Genomic DNA, 25402 nt, shown 5'->3' with positions numbered 1-25402 from the left:
AAAGACTTGTGCATCGAGGTGAGACAGAGAACTCTGCATTTCTAATAAGCTCCCTCTCTAACAAGCACCCAGAGACTTATCTGGCAGGAGTTTTGTTTCTAATAACAAAGAAGTTACCTAGTAGTTAAGCTCTAAAGAGCCACCTTCAGAGGGTTAGCCCGCCAGACTTCAATAGCTTTTTATTTTTCCAGATCAATCCTAGGATTTTTTTAATTTAATAACTATGATTTACAAAGTTGATAATTTGCAAAATGGTTGATAGTTGAGTTCTAGGCATATAATATTTCAGTACCAATCTCACCACCAATGTCTACTTCTCTCCGCCGGTGTTTCCAAACCCCCAAAACCCCACCCTCTCCCAGTCTGTCAACTTGACAGGCACCTTCCAAAGTTTCAGTGGTTGCAGTTTAGATCTCATGTTTTCAGTTTTACTGAGTCTGTGTTTTGGTTTTTGGTTTTGTTTTTTTTTTAATTTTATTGAATAACCATAAGTTACAAGCTTTCATGTTTGGGTTACAATCTCACAATGATCAAACACCCATCCTTCCACCAGTGCACATTCCCCACCACCAATATCCCGGGTATACCCCTCTTTCCCACCTTCCCCCTGCCTCCATGGCAGACAATATTCCCCATACTCTTTCTCTACTTTGGGGCATTATGGCTTGCAACACAGATACTGAGAGGTCATCATGTTTTGTTCCATTATCTACCTTCGGCATGCATCTCCCATCCCAACTGGTTCCTCCAGCCATCATTTTCTTAGTGATCCCTTCTCTATTCCATCTGCCTTCTCCCCTCTGCTCGTGAAGCAGTCTTCCAACTATGGGGCAATCCTCCTGGCCCTTGTATCTTCTGTCCCTTGGTGTCAGCCTCATGTGATGTTATTCTATACTCCATAAATGAGTACAGTCCTTCTATGTCTGTCCCTCTCTTTCTGTGAGTCTGTGTTTGAATATATGATTGTATCACTCACTCATATCACCCATATAACTGAAACCCTGATTCTCATTCTCTTCTTTTCCCCTTGGTTTCTTTCCTTGTCTTTTCTTCTCTCTAAATTCTGGAGTCAAGGGTGCTCAAGACCATTTTCTCTTACTACAGTACATTTCCTTACCCAGTATTCTATATACTACAGATGAGTGAGATCATCCTGCATTTGTCTTTCTTCTTCTGGCTTACTTCACTTTTAACATTCCAATATTCCAATATTACAACACTTAGAATATTCCAGTTTCAACCAGGTTGCAGCAAATTGCATGATTTCATCATTCTTTGCAGCTGCATAGAATTCCATTGTGAATATATACCACATCTTCATAATACATTCACCTGTCATTGGACACTCAGGCTAATTCCATTTCTTAGCTATTGCACTGAGTGCAGCAATGAATAACAGTGTGCATATGTCCTTTTAAAAGAGTATTTTGGTGTCTTGGGAGTAGATGCCCAAAAGTGAAATTGCTGGTCATATGCAGTTCAGTTCTAATTTTTTTTTAGCTTTTTGGGCCACACCTGGCAATGCTCAGGGGTTACTCCTGGCTCTACACTCAGGAACTACTCCTGGCAGTGCTCTGGAGACCATATGGAATGCTGGGAATCGAACCCGGGTCGGCCGCATGCAAGGCAAACACCTTATCCGCTGTGCTATCACTCCAGCCCCTCAGTTCTAATTTTAATGAGAACTCTCCCTACTGTTTGTTGCCGGGATTGTGCCAGACAACATTCCCACCAGCAGTGGATGAGAGTTCCTTTTTCACCACATCCCTGCCAACACAGATTGTTCCTACTATTTTTGCTATGTGCCGTTCTCACTGGTGTGTTACGATATCTCATTGTCACCCAGACTTTTAGTCCTAACCCTAAACTTCCCGGTGCTTCAACATCTTTATCTGTAAACCAAGGATGATGACAGCTGGTTCCCACCAGCAGAGCAGCAATAATCAGAGCCGTGTGTCATTAATCTCATTTGACAGAAGCAGAAACTGCAATTCAAAGAGTGTTAAGGTTCAAATGAAGGGTCACCCCAGCTCACCTTGCTAGTAATGGGCAGGCGTGGGCCTGACTCCGATCTTTTCCCCCAGCCTCCGGCTGCTTGAAGAGTCAGGATGTCACTCCCTCTAATTACCCTCCGCTTTTCCCAGCTTCTGCTCACGGAACCATAGACATTCTAGTCACAAGTGCAGTCTGGGTCATCTCTGCCGGTGCCTCCCCTTCCCTTCCTAACCAGCCCCTCCTGCCCCAGCCCATGGGCACCCTGCTCGCCTTCCTGCTCTGTGCCATGGCATGGTTCGGACTCCACTTTCTAGAACCTCTCAGCTTGAATTCAAAAATAGCTTTGTTTCATTTCATGAAAGCTCGTTCTTTGGGCCATGAGACTGGCTCCCAAATCAATGTGACCAGGGGACACTCCATTTTAGAAACTAAGAACAACTCTCCCCTCTGACCAAATGAAGCAGCCTGCCTTTTCAATAGCTGAGCCAGAACCAATGTTCTGGTCCTGTGTCCTCATAAAAGTCATTGCTACACTCATTAACTCTTGGAGCACTTTATCTGCACTTCAGGTGGCCATCCAGGCTTGCTAAAGGCTTTTTTCTTCCAAGCTCACATTCTCTATTGATCACCTCTCTCTCTCTTTTCCTCTCTCTCTGTATTTCTCTCACTCTCTCACTCTCACTCTCTCTTTGTCTCTCTCTATCTGTCTCTCTCACTCTCTCTGTATCTCTCTCTTTCTCTCTCACTGTCTCAGTATCTCTCTCTGTATCTCGCTCACTCTCTCTGTATCTCTCTGTATTTCTCTCTTTCTCTCTCTCTCTCTCTCTGTCTCTCTGTCTCTCTTCACCCCCTTCCTCACATCTCTCTATATTTCTTTCAATAAAGACCACTTTGCAGAGAAGAGGCCAGGCAGTCTGGTGAGCAACGCGGCCGGAGAAATGCTCCAGACCGGAATCCGGGCCAACAACACCAGGGATCCAGACGGAGGAGGTACAGCTGGGACGGCTTCTCCAAATGGAGCCCTGGCGACACTGAGCAGCAACTAACACGGCTCCGGGTTGCGGGACTGGAACACATCCGACCTTTTCTAAAAACTGAAAACATACAATCTTTTAATGGAAAACCAATTATCAAATGCTTCCTTAGTAAGGCATTTCTTGGGGGGAAACTCCAACAACAATAGTGAGTTTTGTTTTGCAATATGGAACGTAATCAAGGTAAAGAGAAAATGAAGTGAAATTCATCAGTTATACAGTGGGGGGTGGGGGACGGGGTTATACTGGGGATTCTGGTGGTGAAATATGGGCACTGGTGGAGGGATGGTGTTTGAATATTGTATAACTGAGACATAAACCTGAAAACTGTGTATCTTTCCGCATGGTGATATAATAAAAATTTTTTTAAAAAAAGACCACTTTGCTTAGCCAAAAAAAAAGTAGCCATCCAATTAGGAAATGAATGGATGAGAAAGAAATCCAGGGTTAAATTCTAACCGCCATCACCTTTGGGGGGGTGGGGGAAGAAATGGTACAGTCAGTGGCACCTTTGGCTCTGCATTCAGAGATCACTCCTGGCAGTGCTCAGGAAACCATATGGAATACAGGGGATTGAACCAGAATCAGCCACCTGCAAGGCAACCGTCTGAACCCCTCTACATCTGGGGGTTCGCTGGGGGTTCACTCTTAAAACTTAAGCCTTTGACTTCAATCTCAGCCTTTGGGAAATTGTAGATTTACTGTAACTAACTCATTCTTACCACTGAGGTACATGTTTTCAGATGCTTTATTTTTTCAACCATCAGAGTGAATTCAAGGTTTTTGCACTCTGTAATGATTTCCAAAGCTTAAGGCAATAGTTTGATGAGAGTTCACACATTAAAAATCTAAAAGTCTCTCGGGGCCTGCAATTTTATGTACAACTACTTGTTTCATGAGTTTTAGTTAACTGGATTTTTAAAAATAAAGGTCAGCATTTTTAAAAGGTAAGTTAGCAGACAGGTGAAATAGGTCAAAGCCCTACAGCATATACCTGGCATGTGTGGGGCCTCCAACTCCATCCCCAGAGCCAGTACCACGTGACTTCCCAAATACTGACTGGTTATCTTCTAGCTGGCCTCCAATATCCTGGACCTGAGCAACCCCGCAGCCCCTGGCCTGAACCACTGGGTTCCCACGGCTGGGCAGAGGACTCTAAGAGTACTCCCTGGCCCCCTGAGGGAGGACCCCAAAAGTAAACAAGCACCATTTTTTTCCTTGCAAATGGATTTTATTTTTTACTTTTTGGGTCACACCTGGCAATGCACAGGGGTTACTCCTGGCTCATGCACTCAAGAATTACTCCTGGCGGTGCTCTGGGGACCATATGGGATGCTAGGAATCAAACCCGGGTTGGCCGTGTGCAAGGCAAATGCCCTCCCCGCTGTGCTATCGCTCCAGCCCCTCAAATGGATTTTTAAGGTCTTGAGATAGTTACCTTCACTACTCACGTGCTTATAGAACACCTTTCTAAATATTTCTCTCCCTCACATTAAAAATCAGAAATATCTAGCACAGATTCCTCTCTTCTAAAATGCTCACAGAGTTTTCCAGGCCTAGAGCCCTCAGGACCAGGAGAACTGTCTCAACCCAGAGCCCTCAGCCACGTGGCTACTGGCACTGGCTGTCCAGAGATGGGCTGTAAAACTGCATATTGGGTTTCAAAGATAGTATCAAAAACAAAGACTGTAAAATACCTCAACAGTTTATATTGATGACATGTGGGATAATTATACCTTAGGGATATCAAGTTCAATAAAACCCACTATTAATATTCTTTCCGCCCATCTCTGCTTATGTTTCTTGATATGACTACCGGAAAGTTTCCGACTGACCTCTCAATGGGCGTTTGTGGCTGGCATTCTGTTTCTATTGGGACGCAGTAGAGCTTTGGGGGCCCACTTGAAAATAAAGACTGTGAGCTGGGGAGATACTTGTCAAAGACTTGATTTTGAATCCTGGAACTTTAGAGGCCCCTAAGCATTGCCAGGTATAACCCTGGAGGTCCTGGGACACTGCCAGGGTTCAAAATCAGGCCCCTGGTGGGGTGGCCCGATGGTCCCCAGCACCACGGGTGCCCAAGTAGATCTGCCTCCTTGGGCCTTAGCACCAACCTATTGGCCTGATAGGCCAAAAATTGCCAGGAGGGGCTCCCTGAGCACTATTTGGGAGCCTTACTCCCCCTCAAAAAATGCCATTTTCCAATCACCAGCCCTTTTCAGAAACGGGTTCAGTTCTCTACTTTGGAGAAAGATATTAGCCAGAGATACAGAAATTAGAGCCTAATCTTCCCTATTTTTGCTGCTTTACCCACTATCAAGCACAGAATTCACCTCCTGTTTCTTGGGTGACCCAGTAAGAGAATTTATTTGTCTCAGAAACTCATAAGAGACACTCCTTGGTCACAGATTCTGTTTTGTGGGGGTAGGGTGGTTGCCTCCCATGACCTGAGAATGTGGGTTAGTTGAACCACCCTGGTGATACTGAGGTACCATATGAAGTGCCAGGGGCCAAACCTGGGTCGGCTGCATGTAAGGTTAGCTCCTGACCCTACACTATCTCTCCAGCTGCAAAGCTTTTTTTTTTCTTTTTGAGGTCACCCCTGGCAATTCACAGGAGTTACTCCTGGCTCCTGCACTCAGGAATTACTCCTGGCGGTGCTCTGGGGACTATATGGGATTCTAGGAATCGAACCCGGCTCGGCCACATGCAAGGCAAAGGCCCTACCTGCTGTGCTATTGCTCTAGCCACGCCCCCCAGGAGCTTTTTTTTTATATAGGAGTCATATCTGGCCATACTCATCCCATCACGCTGGGATGCCACCAGAGCCACATCCATCAGTGCTGCTTCGAATCAAACTCAGAGTCTCACACATGACAAGAATGTGCGTTCTACCCCTTGAACTAGGTCCCCACCCACATCACAATATGCTGATTCACCAGACTTCATTGGTTTCTCACTAGCTATGCCTGGTTCCAGGATGGGAAAAGTGGGTGAGGTGAAAGAGAATAGGGGGATGCTCCGGAACCTATCCTATCAGCAGGGGCTGTGGGTAGCCAGATTGGTTTGGAGATCACTGTTGGACACAGGCCTGGGTTGCACTGAACCCATCCTAAAATTAAAAGAGTGGGCAGCACATTCAAAGGCCCTGTGAGCACTGGAGCCAAAGACAGATTATTTTTTGAATGACTTGTGATACAGCTAGAGCTGCTTAGCTCAAGAAATAATCATCAGGATGATAACTTTATTTTCACCAATATTTCAGTCCCATCCCACTGGGTGGAACCAGAAATTTGGATGAGGAGTAAGAAAATGTTCAGGCTGACCCAGGGATGCATGAAATGCACCTTGCAAACACGTTCTGGTCCAGAGGTGACCATTGCTTCCCTGAGCAGCCCCAGACTCCTAGGATACCTTCACTTCTCCCACCTCAGCCAACTCATCCTTCTAGGTGACAAAATCTCAGGGATACAAAGATTGGAGAAGACATAGAGCTGCTTCTTCCAGTCCAAAGAGAGGCACAAACGTTGCATTTTCAAGTATGAGTGGCCGATAACTATGTTTAGCAAATAATAGGCAGATGATCGAGACCTTGCAGAGAAACCCTGGAGCAGAAACCATTAGGCTATATTTTCTCACCTTGCTGAAATGTTGGGAATGTCAGCCTCCACTCTCCTCAGTTTGTACCCTGTGTAGCTAGAGTTTCATCCGTAATCTGCCTTCAAGAACTCCCCCCAATAGGGGTTGGAGTGATAGCACAGCGGGTAGGGCGTTTGCCTTGCACGAGGCTGACCTGGGTTCGAATCCCAGCATCCCATATGGTCCCCTGAGCACGGCCAGGGGTGATTCCTGAGTGCATGAGCCAGGAGTGACCCTTGTGCATCGCCGGGTATGACCCAAAAAGCAAAAAAAAAAAAAAAGAACTCCCCCCAATACACCAAACTCTGCAGGCCAGTGTCCCTTGAAGAGCCATCCCATATGGCATCTGAGAGAAATACAATACGGCATGTGGCTAATGACACTTGTCAACTGAATCTGATGATGGCTTTTCCCCAAAGCTGCCAGAACATTCAGGATGCAGCACATATTCTAATTCCTCCTACACCATTTCTGTCTCAATCGTCCAAGTGGTGAGCAAAACGGTAATAGTTCAGCTGTTGTGCATTGGACCTCGATTTATTCCCAAGCAAGGTCTCTACAAAACAGCTAGCACCTCTTTTATGGGAGGCCCCATGCCCTTCCCATCCTTAGCTGTTTCACACTCAAGTGCTCCATCTTACAAAGCAGGCATGCCTGCAGGAATACTGAAAACATTTTCCGTTTTCCGCTTCTTTCTTCCCTGAGAGTCCGACCCTTCCTCTTAACCAACAACCCAAAGGAGAGAAGGGTTGACCAGCTGTTCCCCGGGAGGCGGAAACCTTCCTTTTCCCAGGCACCTGGGGGGGGAAAAAAAAAAAGAGCGCTGCATCTTTAAGGCTCGGCGGGGCTCGCTCTGCTCGCGATGCAGACCGAGCAGGCTCAGCCTCTGCCGCAGCGACTCTGCCCATCATCATCGATAAGGTTCAGTTAGCCAAGGTGGAGGATGGGAAAAGAATGGAGCTGTCCCAGCTACTCAATGAGATCAGGGCAAACTATGAAAAGCTCCTCACCAGAAATCAGATAGAGACCGTGCTCTCAACAAGGATCCAGGTAATGATCTCATACAGACAGGCACCTTCCAGGAGAAGGAGACAGTCCATGTCTATCCCATCCCTGTCCCGGCCTCTCTGAGGTACAGTATTTCCTTTTCAATGCAGCATTTACTGGGGAAAGAATTTTCGGTTTTACTGCAATGGGACTGGGACCAGGGGGAGAGGCTGGGATAAATACTGTAAAACTGCCATGAAATTGATGTCGGTTGGTGCATTTCATTTTTGTAGAGAAATTCGGAGGTGCCTATTATGAACAAGACACGAGGTCAACCTGCAATAAAATGGTGCACTCTAACCTCTCATGGACCTCTCTTGGGGAGAAGGCATTTCAAATACCCTTCAAATACGTTCCGGAGTTTATTTCTAGGGATCGTTTAAATAGCACCTTTTAAATGACAGTTTTAGAGTAAGGCTTATTACTTGCACACTTGATAGAGGTGAAACTGAGTAAAATCTTTCTAAAAGGCTCCTAGCATCCTTTTAATGAGTTCAGTTTTATGTCAGATAGTTATAAATAGAAATCATGTAGCTACATGAACAAGACATTCGGAGACAATGATATAAATTGGGACAATCCAAATACCCCAAACTGATATCGACTCTCCACTTAGATGATAGATTTGTGCTTTTGCACATCTTGTTTGAGAAGTGTTTATTTCCAATATGAAGAATTTAATATTTAATTTTGCATTTAAAGCAATATAACATTTTAATATTGAGTCAATTCAAATAAGAGCTGATTTCATATACTCAGTTTTCAAGTGTACCTTTATCAATTAGTTAATGCCTCATATCTTTAAGCAAGTTGACAAATATTTTAGAGTCAAATTCAGAAATTCAGAGATTGATTTTACCTATCATATAGGTATTTAAGTGCTACTCGAAATATCAGTACAGACAAAAATTTACTTTAAAATATCATCAAAAGGGAAAAAGTACTACTGGCAAACCATATGAATTTATTCTATCAGTAAATCTTCTTTGGAAGCACTATAAATTTTACCTCTGGGTAACATTTTCATTATTCATAAAAAATTATCAATATTAAAATAAGCAAATGTGCTGGACTATTTAAGTATTAGAATAGTTAGTTTGCCTTTCTACAAAGAGAAGTAAAAATTAATAGAATAGATTAACATTTCAGATAGAGTCAAATATTTTTATCATGCAATGTTAGATAAACAAGTTATTTATAAGTCACGATGCTGAAAAGAATTAAGTGAAAAAAAGCAACAATACAGTAAAATGTTTTTAGTCTTTTTTAACATAAAATGATTTTTTGTGGATTATTTTTCAAAGAATTTAGAAAGTTCATTGGAATAAATTCCAGAAATTCAGATTAAATATTTAAAAGAAAGGAGGGATAGGTGATTTATGCTACCTACTACCATATCACAAACTTTAAACACCAAACTAAGTGGGTTAAAACCACCCTGTGCTCTGTCTCAGGACTCTGGAGGTGACGGGGCTTGCTGAGGGAAGATGCTACGCGGCCATTGTCAAGGCCAGCACTCATGCTGGGGCGCCCCTGGGTGGGGGCATCCCAGCTGGCTGACTCTTGTGTAGAGCATCTTGGCAGGATGCTGGGAGACACGCCCAGCTTTGAGAACTGGCCCTGCTTCTCCCTGTCTGGCTTCACAGTGTCTCTCCTTCTGTCACCTCCTCACCATCTCTCCAGCTGTACTTCCAGAGTTCTTCCTTATCGGCAGAAGCTCCCAGGACATGGAAGCAGCCGTTTTGAGGGCTTCCTCGGGCACAGGCCTAGAGTGACACTGCAGCAGAGCTCCTGTCTGTCTAGGAGGAGTGCAGGAGGATGGGAATTTGGGAGACTTAGTCCACGAAGGTGGAGGGGGGAGTCCACAGTGGGGCAGTCGTCTGGATCTGGCTACCACAGGAGCCCCGATGCCAGGTTCCCATTCAAATTCCAGAAGACCAGGACATATGCATTTTTATGGTTCCACTGTTCTTGACTCAATTTTCTTTTTTTTTTTAAATTTTCTTGGGGGACATGGGGGCCACACCTGGCTGCTCAAGGCTTAGTCCTGGCTCTGAACTCAGGAATTACTCCTGGCAGTGCTCCAGGGACTACATGGGATGCCGGGGATGGAACCCGGGTAGGCTATGTGCAAGGCAAATGTCTTACATGCTGGACTATTGCTCTGGCCCCTTGATTCTCCTTCTTCTAGTGGGGGGAGGAGCGAGGAGGGGGAAGGGTTGCTGGAAAAAAATAGTACAGTGGGTAGAGTGATTGCCTTGCACGCAGCAGACCTGGGTTCGATCCCAGGCCTCCCATATGGTCCCCTGAACACTGCCAGGAGTGATTCCTGAGTAAATCTTGAGCATCACCAAGTGTGGTCCAAAAACAAAAACAAAGAAAGCCCCAGGAGTGGAGGAGATAGTACAGAGATTGATGAGCTCTCTTCATATGTGATTTGATCGCCAGCAGGAATAGCCCCTAGGCACTGCCAGGTATGGCCAATACCGCAGGCCACCCGCCCCACACCACACACACACACACACACACACACACACACACACACACACACACACACTTCACTGTATCACTGTCATCTCGTTGCTCATCGATTTGCTCGAGCGGGCACCAGTAATGTTTCCATTGTGAGACTTGTTTCTGTTTTTGGCTTATAGAATATGCCATGGGTAGCTTGCCAGGCTCTGCCGTGCAGATGGCATACTCTCGGTAGCTTGCCAGGCTCTCCAAGAGGGACAGAGGAATCGAACCAGGTTAGCCGCGTGCAAGTCAAATACCCTACCCGCTGTGCTATCACTCCAGCCTAAAAAACTATTGCACCATCAAATTGTTTATTTTTAAGTGCATTTTAATAAGAACATTTTTTAATTGTAATTTTTGCTTCAAAACCCCTAGCATATTATTTCTCTTAGTATAGTTGGGGTCAAATGCTGAGAATCAGTCCAAAGAAATTCATTTAATCCCAATATTGGTATATGAACATTTAAAGCTGGATACAACATAATCCATATCTTATTTAAGGTGGACATTTAGAAAACAAGTTCTAAATAAATCACCTTTGCAGCTGCCCTAGATACCCCAAATCAACAGACCACTTAAATTATGACAATTTTGAAAAAGCGTTTTTTATTTTTTCCAACAGGGGCTTCTCTGAAGGCAGAAGTCTATTTTAGTTCCTCTAATGCCTGTGAGAGCTTAAAGTTCTAAATTATTCACAATATACTTCCCAGCAGTATTTACTCCTTGTCTGCATAACCAGTCCCAGAATCGATTGATCAGTTATGGATATATAACTATTTGCTCTTTTATAAAGAAACTTGCAAGAAAGGACAAGTGGAAATAACAGATAATTTTCAATCCTTCTTCCTTAATGATGCCATGAATAATGGTAAGTTTAGAATTAGGAGTCTCAAACTACAGTCCAAAGACACTGCTGCTTTCATTAAAATAGACTATTTTTCTATTTTAAGGAAGGGAACTTTCTAGGGCCCATTTACACCTCATAAAACTAAGGCTGAGAAAGCAATAGACTTGCTCACATATCAAATTAACAGCTTAGCTAAAATACATGTTAGTAATCTCATGAAGAAAAAAAATTGAGTTCAATACCATGATTTCCGTAATTGTTTCCAAATATTTCCTTTTCAAGAGCTCTGTGGTTTTGTTGTGGTTGTGTTTTATTGTTTTTGTTGGCTCTCTTACAGTTAGAAGAAGATATAAGCAAAAAAATGGACAAAGATGAAGAGGCTTTAAGGGCGGCTCAAGCAGAACTGAAGGAAGCTCGGCGCCAGTGGCACCATCTGCAAGTGGAAATCGAGTCTCTCCATGCTGTGGTGAGAGTGGCCTCAGCATCCATGGGCCCACCGAAGCCCAGAGGCTGAGTGGGGGAAAGGAACAAAGCCCATCACTCTACAGAGAGCCCCTGAAATTTTTTTTTAATTTTATTGAATCACCGTGAGATACTTACAAGCTTTCATGTTTGGGTTACAATCTCACAATGATCAAACACCCATCCCTCCACCAGTGCACATTCCCCATGACGAATATCCCGGGTATACCCCCTTTTCCCACCCTCCCCCTGCCTCCATGGCAGACAGTATTTCCCATACTCTCTCTCTACTTTTGGGCATTATAGCTTGCAACACAGACACTGAGAGGTCATCATGCTTGTTCAATTATCTACTTTCAGCATGCATCTCCCATCCTGACTGGTTCCTCCAGCCATCATTTTCTTAGTGGTCCCTTCTCTATTCCATCTGCCTTCTCCCCTCCACTCATGAAGCAGGCTTCCAGCTACGGGGCAATCCCCCTATCCCTTATATCTACTGTCCTTGGGTGTCAGCCTCATGTGATGTTACTCTATACTCCACAAATGGGTGCAGTCCTTCTATGTCTGTCCCTCTCTTTCTGACTCATTTCACTTAGCATGATACTCTCCATATCTATCCATTTATAAGCAAATTTCATGACTTCATCTCTCCTAATAGCTGCATAGCATTCCATTGTGTAGATATACCAAAGTTTCTTTAACCAGTCATCTGTTTTAGGGCACTCGGGTTGTTTCCAGATTATGGCTATTGTGAACAGTGAAAGCAGCCTGGAGCGTGGCAGTGGCTGGGGAGTGGAGGTAGTGGAGGTCTGCCAGTGAGGTATTTATCTGGCTCCAGTAGGGTGGGTCATCTGGGTTTGATCCATGGGGTTGGGCACCAGAGATTGTAGGAGTTCTCGGGTCTCGTTGAGCCTAGAGTAGAAGGTCGCAAAGTTCTGCTTTACCTGGTTCTGTGGGTTTCACTTATGCGTGTACATGAGTGTACATGGACTGGAGCAATAGCACAGCGGGTAGGGCTTTTGCCTTGCACGTGGCCGACCTGGGTTTGATTTCTCCATCCCTCTCGAAAACCCTGGCAAGCTACCGAGAGTATCCTGCCCGCACAGCAGAGCCTGGCAAGCTACCGTGGTGTATTCGATACGTCAAAAACAGTAACAAGTCTCACAATGGAGATGTAACTGGTGCCCGCTCGAGCAAATCGATGAACAACAGGACGACAGTGACAGTGCTACAGTGAACAGTGGTGCAATGAATATATAGGTGCAGATGTCATTTCTATTGTGTTTTTTTGCATCCTCAGGATATATTCCCAGAAGTGGTATTGTGGGGTCATATGGAAGCTCAATTTCTAGTTTTTGAAGGACTGTCCATATTGTTTTCCAGAAAGGCTGGACCAGTCGGCATTCCCACCAACAGTGAAAGAGCGTCCCTTTTTCCCCACATCCACGCCAGCACTAGTTGCTTTTGTTTTTGAATGTGTGCCAGTCTCTGTGGTGTGAGATGATATCTCATTGTTGTTTTGATTTGCATCTCCCTGATGACTAGCGATGTGGAGCATTTTTTCATGTGCCTTTAGCCATTTGTATTTCTTTTTTGAGGCAATTTCTGTTTATTTCTTCTCCCCATTTTTTGATGGAGTTGAAGGTTTTTTTCTTATACAATTCTACTGGTGTCTTGTATATCCTGGATATTAATCCCTTTCAGATGGGTGTTGGGTAAATATTCTTTCCCATTCTGTGGGCTCTTTCTGTATTTTGGTCACTGTTTCTTTTGAAGTGCAGAAGCTTCTTAGTTTGATGTAGTCCCATTTGTTTATGTTTGCTTCCACTTGCATGATCAGTGCTGTTTCATCCTTAAAGATGCTCTTAGCTTCAATGTCATGGAGAGTTCTGCCTACATTTTCTTCTATGTACTTATAGATTCAAGTCTAATATTGAGGTCTTCAATCCACTTTGATCTGACTTTTGTGCCTGGCATTAGACAGAGGTCAGAGTTCATTTTTTTGCAGGTAGCTATCCAGTTTTCCCAGCACCACTTGTTGAGGTTTTCTTTGTTCCATTTTGCATTTCTTGCTCCTTTGTCAAAGATTAAGCAGCCATACATTTGGGGGTCTGTGACAGGATATTCAACTCTGTTTCATTGGTCTGCAGGTCTGTTTTTATCCCAATACCATGCTGTTTTAATTACTACTGCTTTGTAGTAGAGTTTGAAGGTGGGGAAGATGATGCCACCCATCTTCTTTTTTCCAAGAATTGCTTTAGCTATTCATGGGGGTTTATTGTTCCATATGAATTTCAGGAGTGTTTTGTGTTTTGTGTATTTCTTTGGAAAATGTCATGGGTATCCTGATAAGGACCACATTAAATTTTTATAGTGCTTTGGGCAGTATTGCCATTTTGATAATGTTAGTTCTCCCTATCCATGAGCAGGGGATGTATCTCCATTTCCCAGTGTCCTCTTTTATTTCTTGAAGTAGTGTTTTGTAATTTTCCTTGTATAGGTCCTTCACCTCTTTGGTTAAGCTGATTCCAAAGTACTTGATTTTCTGAGGTACTATTGTGAATGGGATTGTTTTTTTAATGTCTCTTTCTTCTCTTTCATTATTTGTATATAAGAAAGCCATGGACTTTTCAGTGTTGGTTTTGTAGCCTGCCATTTTACTATATCGACCTATTGTTTCTAGGAGCTTTTCTGTAGAGTCCTTAGGGCTTTCCAGTATAATATCATATCATCTGCAAATAGTGATAACTTGACCTCTTCCTTTCTTATCTGTATGCCCTTGATATCTTTTTCTTGTCTAACTGCTATGGCCAGGACTTCCAGTACTATATTGAATAAGAGTGGTGAAAGCAGAACCCCTGAATTCTGACCCCAGTTTTATTCAACTCCTTCATGCAATGGCTATCGTCAATTCACTGACAGTTCAGTTAGCACTGTGAAAAAAAATCCTCACAGTGGCTTATGCCCTGCAGTTTCCTGATTGTCGGCATGGAGGAACAGAGCCGTGTCCATTATCCAACATCAATCAGTTGGGAATAGGGGCTAGAGAGAGAGTACTGATGGCAGGATGCTTACCTTATTTATGATCGACCTGGGAGGGAATCCCAGCACCCCACATGGTCCCCCATTCACTGCCAGGAGCAATCCCCCCCAGAGTCAGGAGTTAGCCCTGAGCACCTGTGGATATGTTCCCAAAGCCAATAAGTGAATAAATAAAAAAATAATAGTTGGGAATTTTATTTGTACTATTGAGACTTCCAATAGAAAAATAATGAGCTTATTTTAAATATTTAAATGTGGCATATTTAAGTATTTGTTTAAAGATTATTTTATTATTATTTTATTAGTCTTTAAATTGGCATTCCCCGGGGTCAGAGTGATAGTACAGCGGGTTGGGTGTTTGCCTTGCATGCAGCTGACCCAGGTTCGATCCCCACCATCCCTTATGGTCTCCCAGCACTGTCAGGAGTGATTCCTGAGTGCAGAGCCAAGAGAAACCCCTGAGCATCACTGAGTGTGACCCAAAAGGTCAATAAATAAATAAATAAATAAATTGGCATTCCCAAAAATGCCATTTATAAACTCTGGCTTGAGTCAATCAAATAAATCACAGTGATAATTATGCAGGGAGATGAAAGGGGTGGGGGGACTATAAAAATTATCTCAAGGGCCAGGGAGATAGTTCAGCAGGTAAGGTGCTTGGCCTTGCCCACAATTAATGAGGGTTCAATTCCCAGCACTATATATGGTCCCCAGAGCACTGTCAGGAATGGTCTCTTGAGTACAGAGCCAGGAATAAGCCCTGAGCACAGCAGAGTGTGGACCCAAAAAAAAAAAAATTACCACAAGATTCCTTTATTATTTTATTTGGTTTTGGTTTTTGGTTTTGGCACCACCACCCAGACAGTGCTCAGGCTCTATTCAGGAGCTGCTCTTGGCAATGCTCAGAGGCCCAATCTGGGCCTTTTGCAGGCGAAGGCCATGCTCAGCCTGTTGATGTCTCTCCTAACCCAGGATTCCTTTGTCTTAGTAAGCACTCTGGTTCTGTACATATTATTTTAATTATCTTATTCATTACAAAGGTGATGCTTGAATAAGAGATATATAATTATTTCCACCTTAAAAAAAAATTTGATGGGTCTGGATCAATAGCACAGCGGGTAGGACGTTTGCCTTGTACACAGTCGACCCGGGTTTGATTCCCAGCATCCCATACGGTTCCCTGAGCACCGCCAGGGGTAATTCTTGAGTGCAGAGCCAGGAGTAACCCCTGTGCATCACTGGTTGTTACCCAAAAAGAAAAATAATTGAGATTCTATGGTTTACAATGTTATTAATACTTTTCTACTGCACATGATTTCAACACTACACCCAGTGTACTCCTTCCCTCTCCCAAGGCCCCCAAGGCCCTTCCCTCCCACTCAATTATGTGGATCAATTCTCCCATTATGTTGCCGTTATTCTTTTGTTGCTACCTTGCTGTTTATCTTCAAGTCCACATATGAGAGCGATCATTCTGTATCTATTCCCTGACTTCATTCAACATGATAGCCTGGTAGTTCCCACCATGTTGCTACAAATTGCATGATTTTCCTTTCTTAGGATTTTCCTTTCTTAGAGCTGCATAATATCCCATTGTGTTATATATACCACAACTTCTTGACCTCTGTAGTTGGACGTTGTGGGGGGGGTTGGGGGAGGGGAGATGCTTTCCATATCTAATGTATCGCCGACTTTTTTAAAAGGAAGAGAACCCAACATACTGGGAGTTGGTATCAGAAATATGTTTCCCCGATTTACTGGTGACAATCTCTATCTAATAGGAAAGGGGCCTTGAAAACTCCCTCCAGGCCAGTGAGCAGCAGCATCAGATGCAACTACAAGACCTGGAGTCTGTGATTGAGGGACTGGAGACAGAGCTCCAGGAAGTGAGGCGGGGCATCGAAAGGCAGCTTCAAGAGCATGAGATGCTGCTCAACACGAAGATGAGGCTCGAACAAGAAATAGCAACCTATCGCCGCCTCCTGGAAAAGGAAGAAATCAGGTACCAAATCCTAACTCGTGGATACCGTGGCCAGAAATCCCGGGTCACGTGTGCCATTGTTGCTGTGGTCAGAAAAATGAAAACCCAAATGCCAACACCACTAACTATAGTCTGCTGAATTCTCACAACAAAATGAAGTTGGGCAGGTGCCGGAGAGGAGAACTCCCAACCACTCAACATTATGAACAGTTACCAGCAACCAAGAACTGTTAGCAATGAAATGAAAACGATTCTAGGTTGCTATAAAAATGAGCTTTCCTTGACTTTCTCATTTCCCTTGCTGTTTATCTGTATGAGAACTTGTGTTTGCTGGGAACCACCCACCAAAACATCTTGGAAAAATTGTGTTATTGCCACTTGTCCCCACCAAGGGTTCGTTTTCACCACATAACAAACATCATCATTAATATCACCTCATATACTGGTTATATTACTATAGAAAGCAATATTGTTCTATGTCCATGATTTAAAAGATTTCCAAATGTCTTGATAACAATGGAAATAAAAAAAATTGACTAATTCAGTTTCATAATCTGCAATCATTCATAAGCTCATGTGCCTTTGAATGTAGCACAACCTCTAATTATCCCTGTTCCCATAAAGATACCGTTATTCTTTCTTGCCTCAGAGTCCTTTATAAAGCTAGATAAAACTACTTGAACCTGTCTTAACGCTTACTAAATCCATTTTAAATATATATTTTATATGTATGTGTTCGATTTGTTCGAGCGGGCACCAGTAATGTCTCTCATTGAGAGACTTATTGTTACTGTTTTTGGCATATCCAATACGCTACGGGTAGCTTGCCAGGCTCTGCCGTGCGGGCTCGATACTCTCGGTAGCTTGCCGGGCTCTCCAAGAGGGGCGGAGGAATCGAACACAGGTTGGTCGCGTGAAAGGCGAATGCCCTACCGTTGTGCTATCGCTCCTATGTATATATGTATCATGTGTGAGACTCACCAGGTAGATTCCCAGCACTAAAATGTATTCATGTATTTTTTTTAACTTTGATACTGGGTGTCATACCCAAGACCGCATATCACTTACAAGCTCAGTGATGCCAGGCAAGCTGCTAAATTTCTCGTACCTCAGTTTTCTCATATATAAAATAGGAATAATCTTAACTCCCTCACAGGATTTCTATGAGGACAAAATATAATGTTTTAAAGTGCTTGTAAGTAATACAAATGTATAAAATTTACTATGAAATAAATGGCTGTAAATTTTATTTAGGCTTTGTTAAGATGTTAAAAAAGTGACATTTAATATTTTTTAATTTTTTACTTCGCATTATGCTATATCCTAAGTGTACTAAAAATTTTAAAAATAAAATAAATAAATTTAAAAATAAAAAAATTCATTAATAAAATAAAATGTACCAGAAAGCACAGAAGTGGGGAGAATGCAAAAAGCTTTGTTGCTGATGCTTTCTACAGTTTAAGAAGTGAAGCATTTACAATGTAAGCAAAGTACCCCACCCATTTAAACCACTTTCCCCATATCATTGTCCTTCAACCCAATGGTGGCTCCCAAAACTGACGCGTATTTGTTTCAGACATTCCTTTATATCAATAGGCATCTCTAGAGAAATTATAGAGGTCTTTTTGCATATTAAACTTCATAAAGTGAGCTACGACTTACCTCCCTTTTATTTTAGTCTAATGTGTACTTAGGAAATTCACCCATTAAAAGATTGTAGACTCCATTCATTTATTTTCAGGGGAAAACAATATATTCATTATCTGACAATAGCCATTATCTTACTTTGAGCCTTGTTCTCAATCATATGCTAGCACAATTTTGCTCCTGTAATATAATTTTTTCCAATTTTTCAGATATTATGGTTGTATTCAAGAAAAGAAAAAAGAACGAAAACCTACCACACACAGAGTTGGTTTTGTTTTACCTTCAGGTGAGTTTCTGATATAATTAAGCTAACTTGAAAAGTGAAATGCTTGGAGCCAGAGAAATAGTACAGCAGGTAAGGCATTTTGCTTTGCATGCAGCCAACCCAGGTTTGATTTCCCTGCATCCCATACAGTCCCCATACACTCAGTGGTTCCTGAACACAGTCAAGAGTAATCCCTGCTGGGGGCTGGGGTAATAGCACAGAGGTAGGGCATTTGCCTTGCACAGGGCCGACCTGGGTTCAATTCCCAGCGTCCCATGTGGTCCCCCGAGCACAGCCAGGAGTAATTCCTGAGTGCAGAGCCAGGTGTGACCCAAAAAGAAAAAAAAGAGTAACCCTTGCTGGGTGTGGACCAAAAAAAAAAAAAAGTGAAGTGCCATTTACAGGGACTAAAAATAAGCTAAATAAAAGTAGCAAAAATAAACACTATTTGACTTACTAAACGTAGCCAAAAAAAAAAAAAAGCATTATTTGGGGCTGGAGCGATAGTACAGCGGGGAGGGCGTTTGCCTTGCATGAAGCCAACCCGGGTTCAATTCCCAGCATCCCATATGGTCCCCTGAGCATCGCCAGGAGTAATTCCTAAAGTGTATGAGCTAGGAGTAACCCCTGTGCATTGCCGGGTGTGACCCAAAAAAGCAAAAAAAAAGCATTATTTGACAATATTGAATGGTATGTATATCTAGTATGTATAGGATGTATAATGTACATGTATATTCAATACTGCAGCATAATATATCATGAATAATATTTTTTCAGCCATTATAAATGAAATATCTTTTTCAACAAAAGTCCCACCAAAATGTGAGAATGAAAAAGTGGAGACAGTGACCAAGCAGGCAATATCAAATGGAAATGTTGTGAAGGAGAGCACTGAAGCTCATGGCACTATTCAGTAAGTACGACCATTTTGACCACAAAACAATGAACATGTTCAAAGAAATTAATCCAGGGCACAGAGAGATAGTACATTGATTAGGGCATTAGCCTTGCACACAGCCAACTCGGGCTTGATCCCTGGCAACCCACATATGGTCTCTGTCAGTAGGGATCCCTGAGCACAGAGCCAAGAATCAGCCCTGAGCACAGCTGGATGTGGCCCACCAAATAAAAAAAACTTTTTTAATTTTAGGAGGTAAAGATGAAAATGAATGACAATAGACATTAATTACTTATTTTGCAGTTCTGTAATTTGAAAAAAATCAGTTAAAGATGTAATAAATGCAAGGTGATCTAAAAAACTTTTTTAAAGAGATTAATCTAATTATCTGTGATCAGTCTCCTTTGACTATTTTCAAACCAAATTTTTTTATTTTATTTTATTATGTTGAATCACCGTGAAAAAAAAATACAAAGCTTTCAGGTATAAGTTTCAGTCATATAATGATTGAAACCCCATCCCTTCACCAGTGCACATGTTCCACCACCAAGAACCCCAATATAACGCCCTCCCACCCAGCCCCCACCTAAGTAGCTAATGATCTTCATTTTATTCTCTATACTTTGAATACATTCAATATTTCAATAGAGAACTCACTATTATTGTTTGGAATTTCCCCCCAACAATCAGACCTGCTGAAAAGGCATCATTTAATAATTTCTTTTCATTGCTGAGAATGAAGATTCTATGAGCGCAACAGCGGCCACGTGGTTTTGGATTTCTGATATTTTAGTTCAGTTCACAGTCTAGATGCATATCTGTAAGAAGCCGCTCTGGGTGCCAAAATGGGTTAGAAGACCTCTTGGATCAAGTCCTTAGGAGCAGAGGGTCTGTTTCGAGAGCAACAGATCCGGATCTTATCTGGGCCGAGTGCGTGCCGTCAAACCAAATTTTAATACTGTGATTTCTACTGGATACGTGTAAATATATGAAAACAAAAACTCCAATGGGGTACTCAATGTTTAGTCACCACTTTTCCTAAAAATGTGGCCAAAATATGAGCATCATAGAATTACTTAGAAAGCAGACTCATGTGAATGATCAATTCCACAATATGTATGTTACAAATTCTGTAATATAAATTGTTGTTTATAACAGTATGTAATTTATAAATTATAGAACTTTCTTGATTTCTCTTCCAGAAGGAATACACATTCCTTCTATGTCAATATATCCATACATTTTTATATAGAAAGGTTCCTTTTATCATTTCAGGACAGAGAAAGTGGATGAAGTTATCAAAGAATGGGAAGGCTCCTTCTTTAAAGATAATCCTCGGTTAAGGAAAAAATCTGTTTCTCTTCGGTTTGACCTTCATTTAGCAGCCACTGATGAGGGGTGTTTACAGACTAAACAGGATAATCTACCAGATATAGAAGTCAGGCTGATAATGAGAAGGTCGTGCAGCATCCCGTCAATCAAACATCCATCAGCTAATTAATTCTCAATGTATGACTTGACTTCAATATGACACCAGGATGGACGAAGGTGAGTTATATCAACCACCTTCTGTCCCCAAATGTAAGTATGTTATGATCAATGTGTGATTCTCTTCAGGGAATTAAAATAAAAGCGGGGGGGGGGGGGTTGGGGGGGACAAAATTTCTCTGAATCTATTCATGGGTGGACTTTTTTTGGAGAGGGAGAGCTTCGAAATAAAATGAAAAATTCAGTACAGTTTCTATTTATTCTCCAAATAGTCTTTCTTCCCTTGAAGTCTCATCAGAGATGGTAAGCATTAGGCTGGCTAAGTCAGTCTCTGGACCCTAAATTAGGAGCCCAGCTAAGAAATGGGCATTGTTCTCTTGTGATTGTATTGTGTTAACTTTCTCACTGTTTGCCTAGGTGGCTGGTTCTACCTAGAAAGATTTGCTTTCACTCCAAAGAAAGAAAATTATTAGCAAACATTTAGAGAGAATTCATTGTTCAAAAGACCAAAATGTTTCCATTCAAGACAGTCCTTTGCACACTTAGAAAAAGAGCAATTATTTTCTGAGCAAGCAGTTCTCAGCTAACCAGGGGACAGACCTCAGGGCCAATCTAATGTTTAAATAAAATTAATCTTCATCTGAAAGTTTTGGAATCGTCAACTGATTTCCAGAAGAGTTGCTTTATTCAAACTTTCAAGGCTGTGTTCTCTCCCAGAAAAAAAAAAAATCAGAAGGCTCATCTGTATAAACCAAGAAACGTTAGTGGCTACAGGACCTAGAGAGTTACCAACCTTTACCATGCTAATTTTTCCTCTGTAAGAGTAAATGTGATGGAGTATTTGATGCTAACTTTAGAAAAGATACTGTATGAAGTATTCTAAATATTTCCATCATTTATGTGATTTAAGATAACAGTGTTATCTAAGAGTACTTGCAGGGTTTTCCTTTTTAACTGTTCAAACTGTCGTAAAATAGGGATAGAAAATATATTTGTGAAAAAGTCAAGTATTGTCGGAAAGTTTTTTAAACCACCTAATTTGTTTAATACAAATTTGTAGGCTATTTTTTTTGAAAGCATAAAAGTGCTGAGTATAATTGCCAGCTAAAGTTTCATCTAAGGGCTACAACTATGTTAGCAATTTAGTGCAGTTTTTTCCATCTCTCTCTCTCTCTCTCCTTAATTTCAACAACAGCAAAAAGAACTTTTTTCTTTTTTGTGTGGTGCTGGAAATTGAACCCAGGGCCTCATACATGCAAGGCAAATGCCCTGCTACTGAGCTTCATACCCAGAGCAAGAATGTCTATTTTAACCAGAAGAGAATTATGTTAAATTATGTTTTAACATAATAAGCAATGTAAATTTTTTAATTTTATTTTTATTTTTTTCTGGTTGCATCGAGCCTAGCTTATTTTAGTTTGTGAAAGGAATCATGTCATGTCATAAAGGGGACAGTCGCATGCTTATTCTTGCATATGCATCTGAGCTAAAACTCATCCTTTGCGTAAGCGTTTCCTTTCAATATTAGTTAGGTGTTCCTTTTTTAAGCTTTGAAAAATGCAGTCATATAGGCTAATGTATTAAATGTACTACGCTAAGCAACAGTAGTCACAATAAAGCAATATGTCTTGTGTACTCCGTCTACCGCATTAAAGACTTGGTACTGGGCATCGTGAATTAACTGCTTGTTAGAGTGATTCCACTACGCAGTTATTGTATGTATACATGTACATTTCAAGATACTTGAATTTATGACAAAGTTTTGTTTGCTTTGGGGCATTTCCTATGGGGATGTGAATTTACCAAAGTAAATGATACACTACAATAAAAAAGAAATGGAAATATGCATTGTATTTGAGTGACGTGTGATACATTATATTGAGTTTAATTGCTCCAATATGGTTCACTCACTGGGGAACGAAGAAAATTGCTACTGAAGTGCAGAAAAATATTTTGTTTTGTTAAATTTGAGGGGGAAGGGGCCACACCCAGAGGTGCTTGGGGGATCATGTGTCGCAAGGATCATGCAGCGCTGGGTGCTCCCACATGTAAAGTAAGTGCTCCAGCCCTTTGAGCTATCTCCTCAGCCCGAGATAATGGTTATATAGTATATTTAATAAAAAGAAAAATTAAGAATGAGATGTTATAATTTAAATGTTTAATAATCCTGGGGCTGGAGAAATAGCACAGCGGGTAGGGCGTTTGCCTTGCACGCGGCCGACCCGGGTTCAAATCCCAGTATCCCATATGGTCCCCTGAGCACAGCCAGGGGTAATTCCTGAGTGCAGAGCCAGGAGTAACCCCTGTGCATCGCCAGGTGTGACCCAAAAAGCAAAAAAAAAAGTTTAATAATCCTGAGAAAAGCGAAATAACAGCAACAACCATTTACAAAGTGTTTACTCCTGGTACTGTGCTCAGCAAATTCCTACATAATCTCTAGACCTGATAGCAATCCGACAAGATGCATTATATTATGCCTCCCTTAAAGATGAACAGAAATTAATATCCTTCCATCTTTTGGGGGGAAAGTTCAAATGCATGCTTCTGGAAACAATGTGTAAAAAAAATTCCACGAGTAATTCCAATTACCAACAATTGCAGAATCCCAGCCTTCCAGCAGTCACTAAGGACTCTTGTGAAAGGAAAAAACTCAAGGTTCCATAGTAGTTCTGTTAAAATCCTAACCCCCTATCTGGAGGGGGACCAGGGGGAAATCCATAAAACAAATGTGTCTAATTTTATGCCCTTCGTGTATTTTTGTTGTTTTATTTTTGTTAGAAGGACCACACCAAGCAGTGCTCTGGAGCTACTCCTGGCTCAGTGCTTCTGGGTTGCTCAAGACTGAACCTGAGGGACTGGAGTGATAGCACAGTGGGTAGGGCATTTGCCTTGCACTCGGCCCACCCGGGTTCGATTCCCAGCATCCCATAGGGTCCCCTGAGCACCACCAGGAATAATTCCTGAGTGCAGAGCCAGGAGTAACACCTGTGCATCGCCAGGTGTGACGGGGGGAAAAAAATAAAAAGACTGAAAGTGAGATTCCCTTTTCCAAAACATGTCCTCTAGACCTTTGAGCTCTCACTCTGTCTCCGGTCTTTTGTTTTGTGTCTACACTTTTTAAATAAAACTTTATTTAAACAGCATGATTTACAAGTTTTTGACAATACAATTGCTTTAGGTATACCATATTTCAACGTCACCTGTGTGCCCTTCCCTCCACCATTGTCCCCAACTCCCAAGTCTGCTCCCTCCACAGACACAAAATAATTCACTTTATATTGCTTATTGCAACATATATCTCGTAATGGTGTTGCTAACGTCACGGCCTGAGGATTTACTGAGCTGTTAAACATGAGTTGAGCCTTCTGTGTTATTGTTCTCACTCACTGAGCTAAGTGGGCTTCCACTCAATTTTCCCATCCAATTTTCTGTGCTTCTACTGGGCTGTCAGCTCTGTGAAGTCTGGAGGTGCCAAGCAACCACATATGCAGCCGCTTGCTTCAGGAACTTTGGAGCTGGGGCAGATGTGGGTGGGTGGAGTGCTGGGCCTTTGGCAGGGCAAGGACTCTGCCTACCTCCTTCTGGCTAAGGTTCCAGAGATCTGGGCACAATGGTGGAATATCTCAGAGGCTGGCATCTCTCCCAGATTGTGTCTAATTTTAAAGGGTTCACTGATCTCTTGCATAGATGGATCTTTCAGGGGAACATAGGGCTTATGCAATCATAGCTAATCAGAGGGGAAATGTGATGCATCATTAGTATAACTTAAGTATAGGTAACTCCTGAGTTGTTGGGAGCACTCACATGGGCCTAGTGGTCACCCCGAGGAAGAGTCTTTGACCCTGAACTTACTTTAACGCAGTAAGACCCAGGAATTTGGGTCCGCCTTCCTCTCTAACACCACCTATACTTTCTTGAGGTTCCTTCCCTTCGACTGTATCACTGTATCACTGTCTTCCCGTTCTCCGTCGATTTACTCAAGGGTGCACCAGTAACGTCTCTGTTACACTCAGCCCTGAGATTTTAGCAGCCCCTCCTTACTCATCTTTCCCAATAATTGGAGGCTCTTTCAGGGTCAGGAGAATGAGACCTATCATTAGTGTTTTGGGCATATCAAATACACCACAGGTAGCTTGCCAGGCTCTGTGGTGCAGGCGGGACACTCTCAGTAGCTTGCTGGGCTCTCCAAGAGGTATGTATATATCTGTTACTGTATTTGGGATATGAATATGCCACAGGGAGCTTGCCAGGCTCTCTCAAGCGGCAAAAGACTCGGTAGCTTGTCAGGTTCTCCAAGAGGGAGAACTAGGCTATTAGATGTCGTTATTAGATGTTCTGGAACATCTAATTTTTACATAATTTATATAATTTTATATAAAAATATAATATATAATAATTCCCTCTGATAGAGAAGCTAATACTAGCAAGTGATTCAGTTGAAATTCAAGTCCAACTCTCTTTGATTTCTTCCCCCTGCCCTGTGGGAAATTGAAGAGGGACACGAAATTTAGGGTAGAGGAGCGATGGTCCAGCCGGTAGG

The 25402-nt window shown here is 42.2% G+C and overlaps 1 protein-coding gene across 3 annotated transcripts; it reads left to right on the top strand.

Moving 5' to 3' along the window:
- Positions 1–7541: 7541 nt before the first annotated feature.
- KRT222 (keratin 222) lies at positions 7542–22708 on the top strand. 3 transcript variants are annotated; one of them, XM_055131201.1, is made up of 7 exons: positions 7583–7718; positions 10855–11100; positions 11417–11545; positions 16365–16585; positions 18421–18497; positions 19254–19389; positions 20650–22708. In XM_055131201.1, the coding sequence occupies exons 2-7, from the start codon at positions 11098–11100 to the stop codon at positions 20873–20875; spliced, it is 792 nt and encodes a 263-aa protein (XP_054987176.1). In that variant the 5' UTR covers positions 7583–7718; positions 10855–11097; the 3' UTR covers positions 20876–22708. The 3 variants fall into 3 exon arrangements, with proteins under 3 accessions (XP_004608815.1, XP_054987176.1, XP_054987177.1); XM_004608758.2 differs by lacking the exon at positions 10855–11100 and having other exon boundaries at positions 7542–7718; XM_055131202.1 differs by lacking the exon at positions 10855–11100 and having other exon boundaries at positions 7661–7800.
- The last annotated feature ends 2694 nt before the right edge of the window (positions 22709–25402 follow it).

Source organism: Sorex araneus, chromosome 3 (assembly GCF_027595985.1).
Source record: "Sorex araneus isolate mSorAra2 chromosome 3, mSorAra2.pri, whole genome shotgun sequence".
In the NCBI taxonomy this organism is placed as follows: domain Eukaryota; kingdom Metazoa; phylum Chordata; class Mammalia; order Eulipotyphla; family Soricidae; genus Sorex; species Sorex araneus.
This window is presented reverse-complemented; position numbering and strand designations above follow the sequence as displayed.

Bases quoted from the DNA above. Each gene is read 5' to 3' on its own strand.
- KRT222 (XM_004608758.2), top strand. From the start codon at position 7,623: ATGGAGCTGTCCCAGCTACTCAATGAGATCAGGGCAAACTATGAAAAG. The intron at 18,498-19,253 runs GTGAGTTTCTGA...ATATTTTTTCAG, and splicing joins TGGTTTTGTTTTACCTTCAG to CCATTATAAATGAAATATCT. The intron at 19,390-20,649 runs GTAAGTACGACC...TTATCATTTCAG, and splicing joins GAAGCTCATGGCACTATTCA to GACAGAGAAAGTGGATGAAG.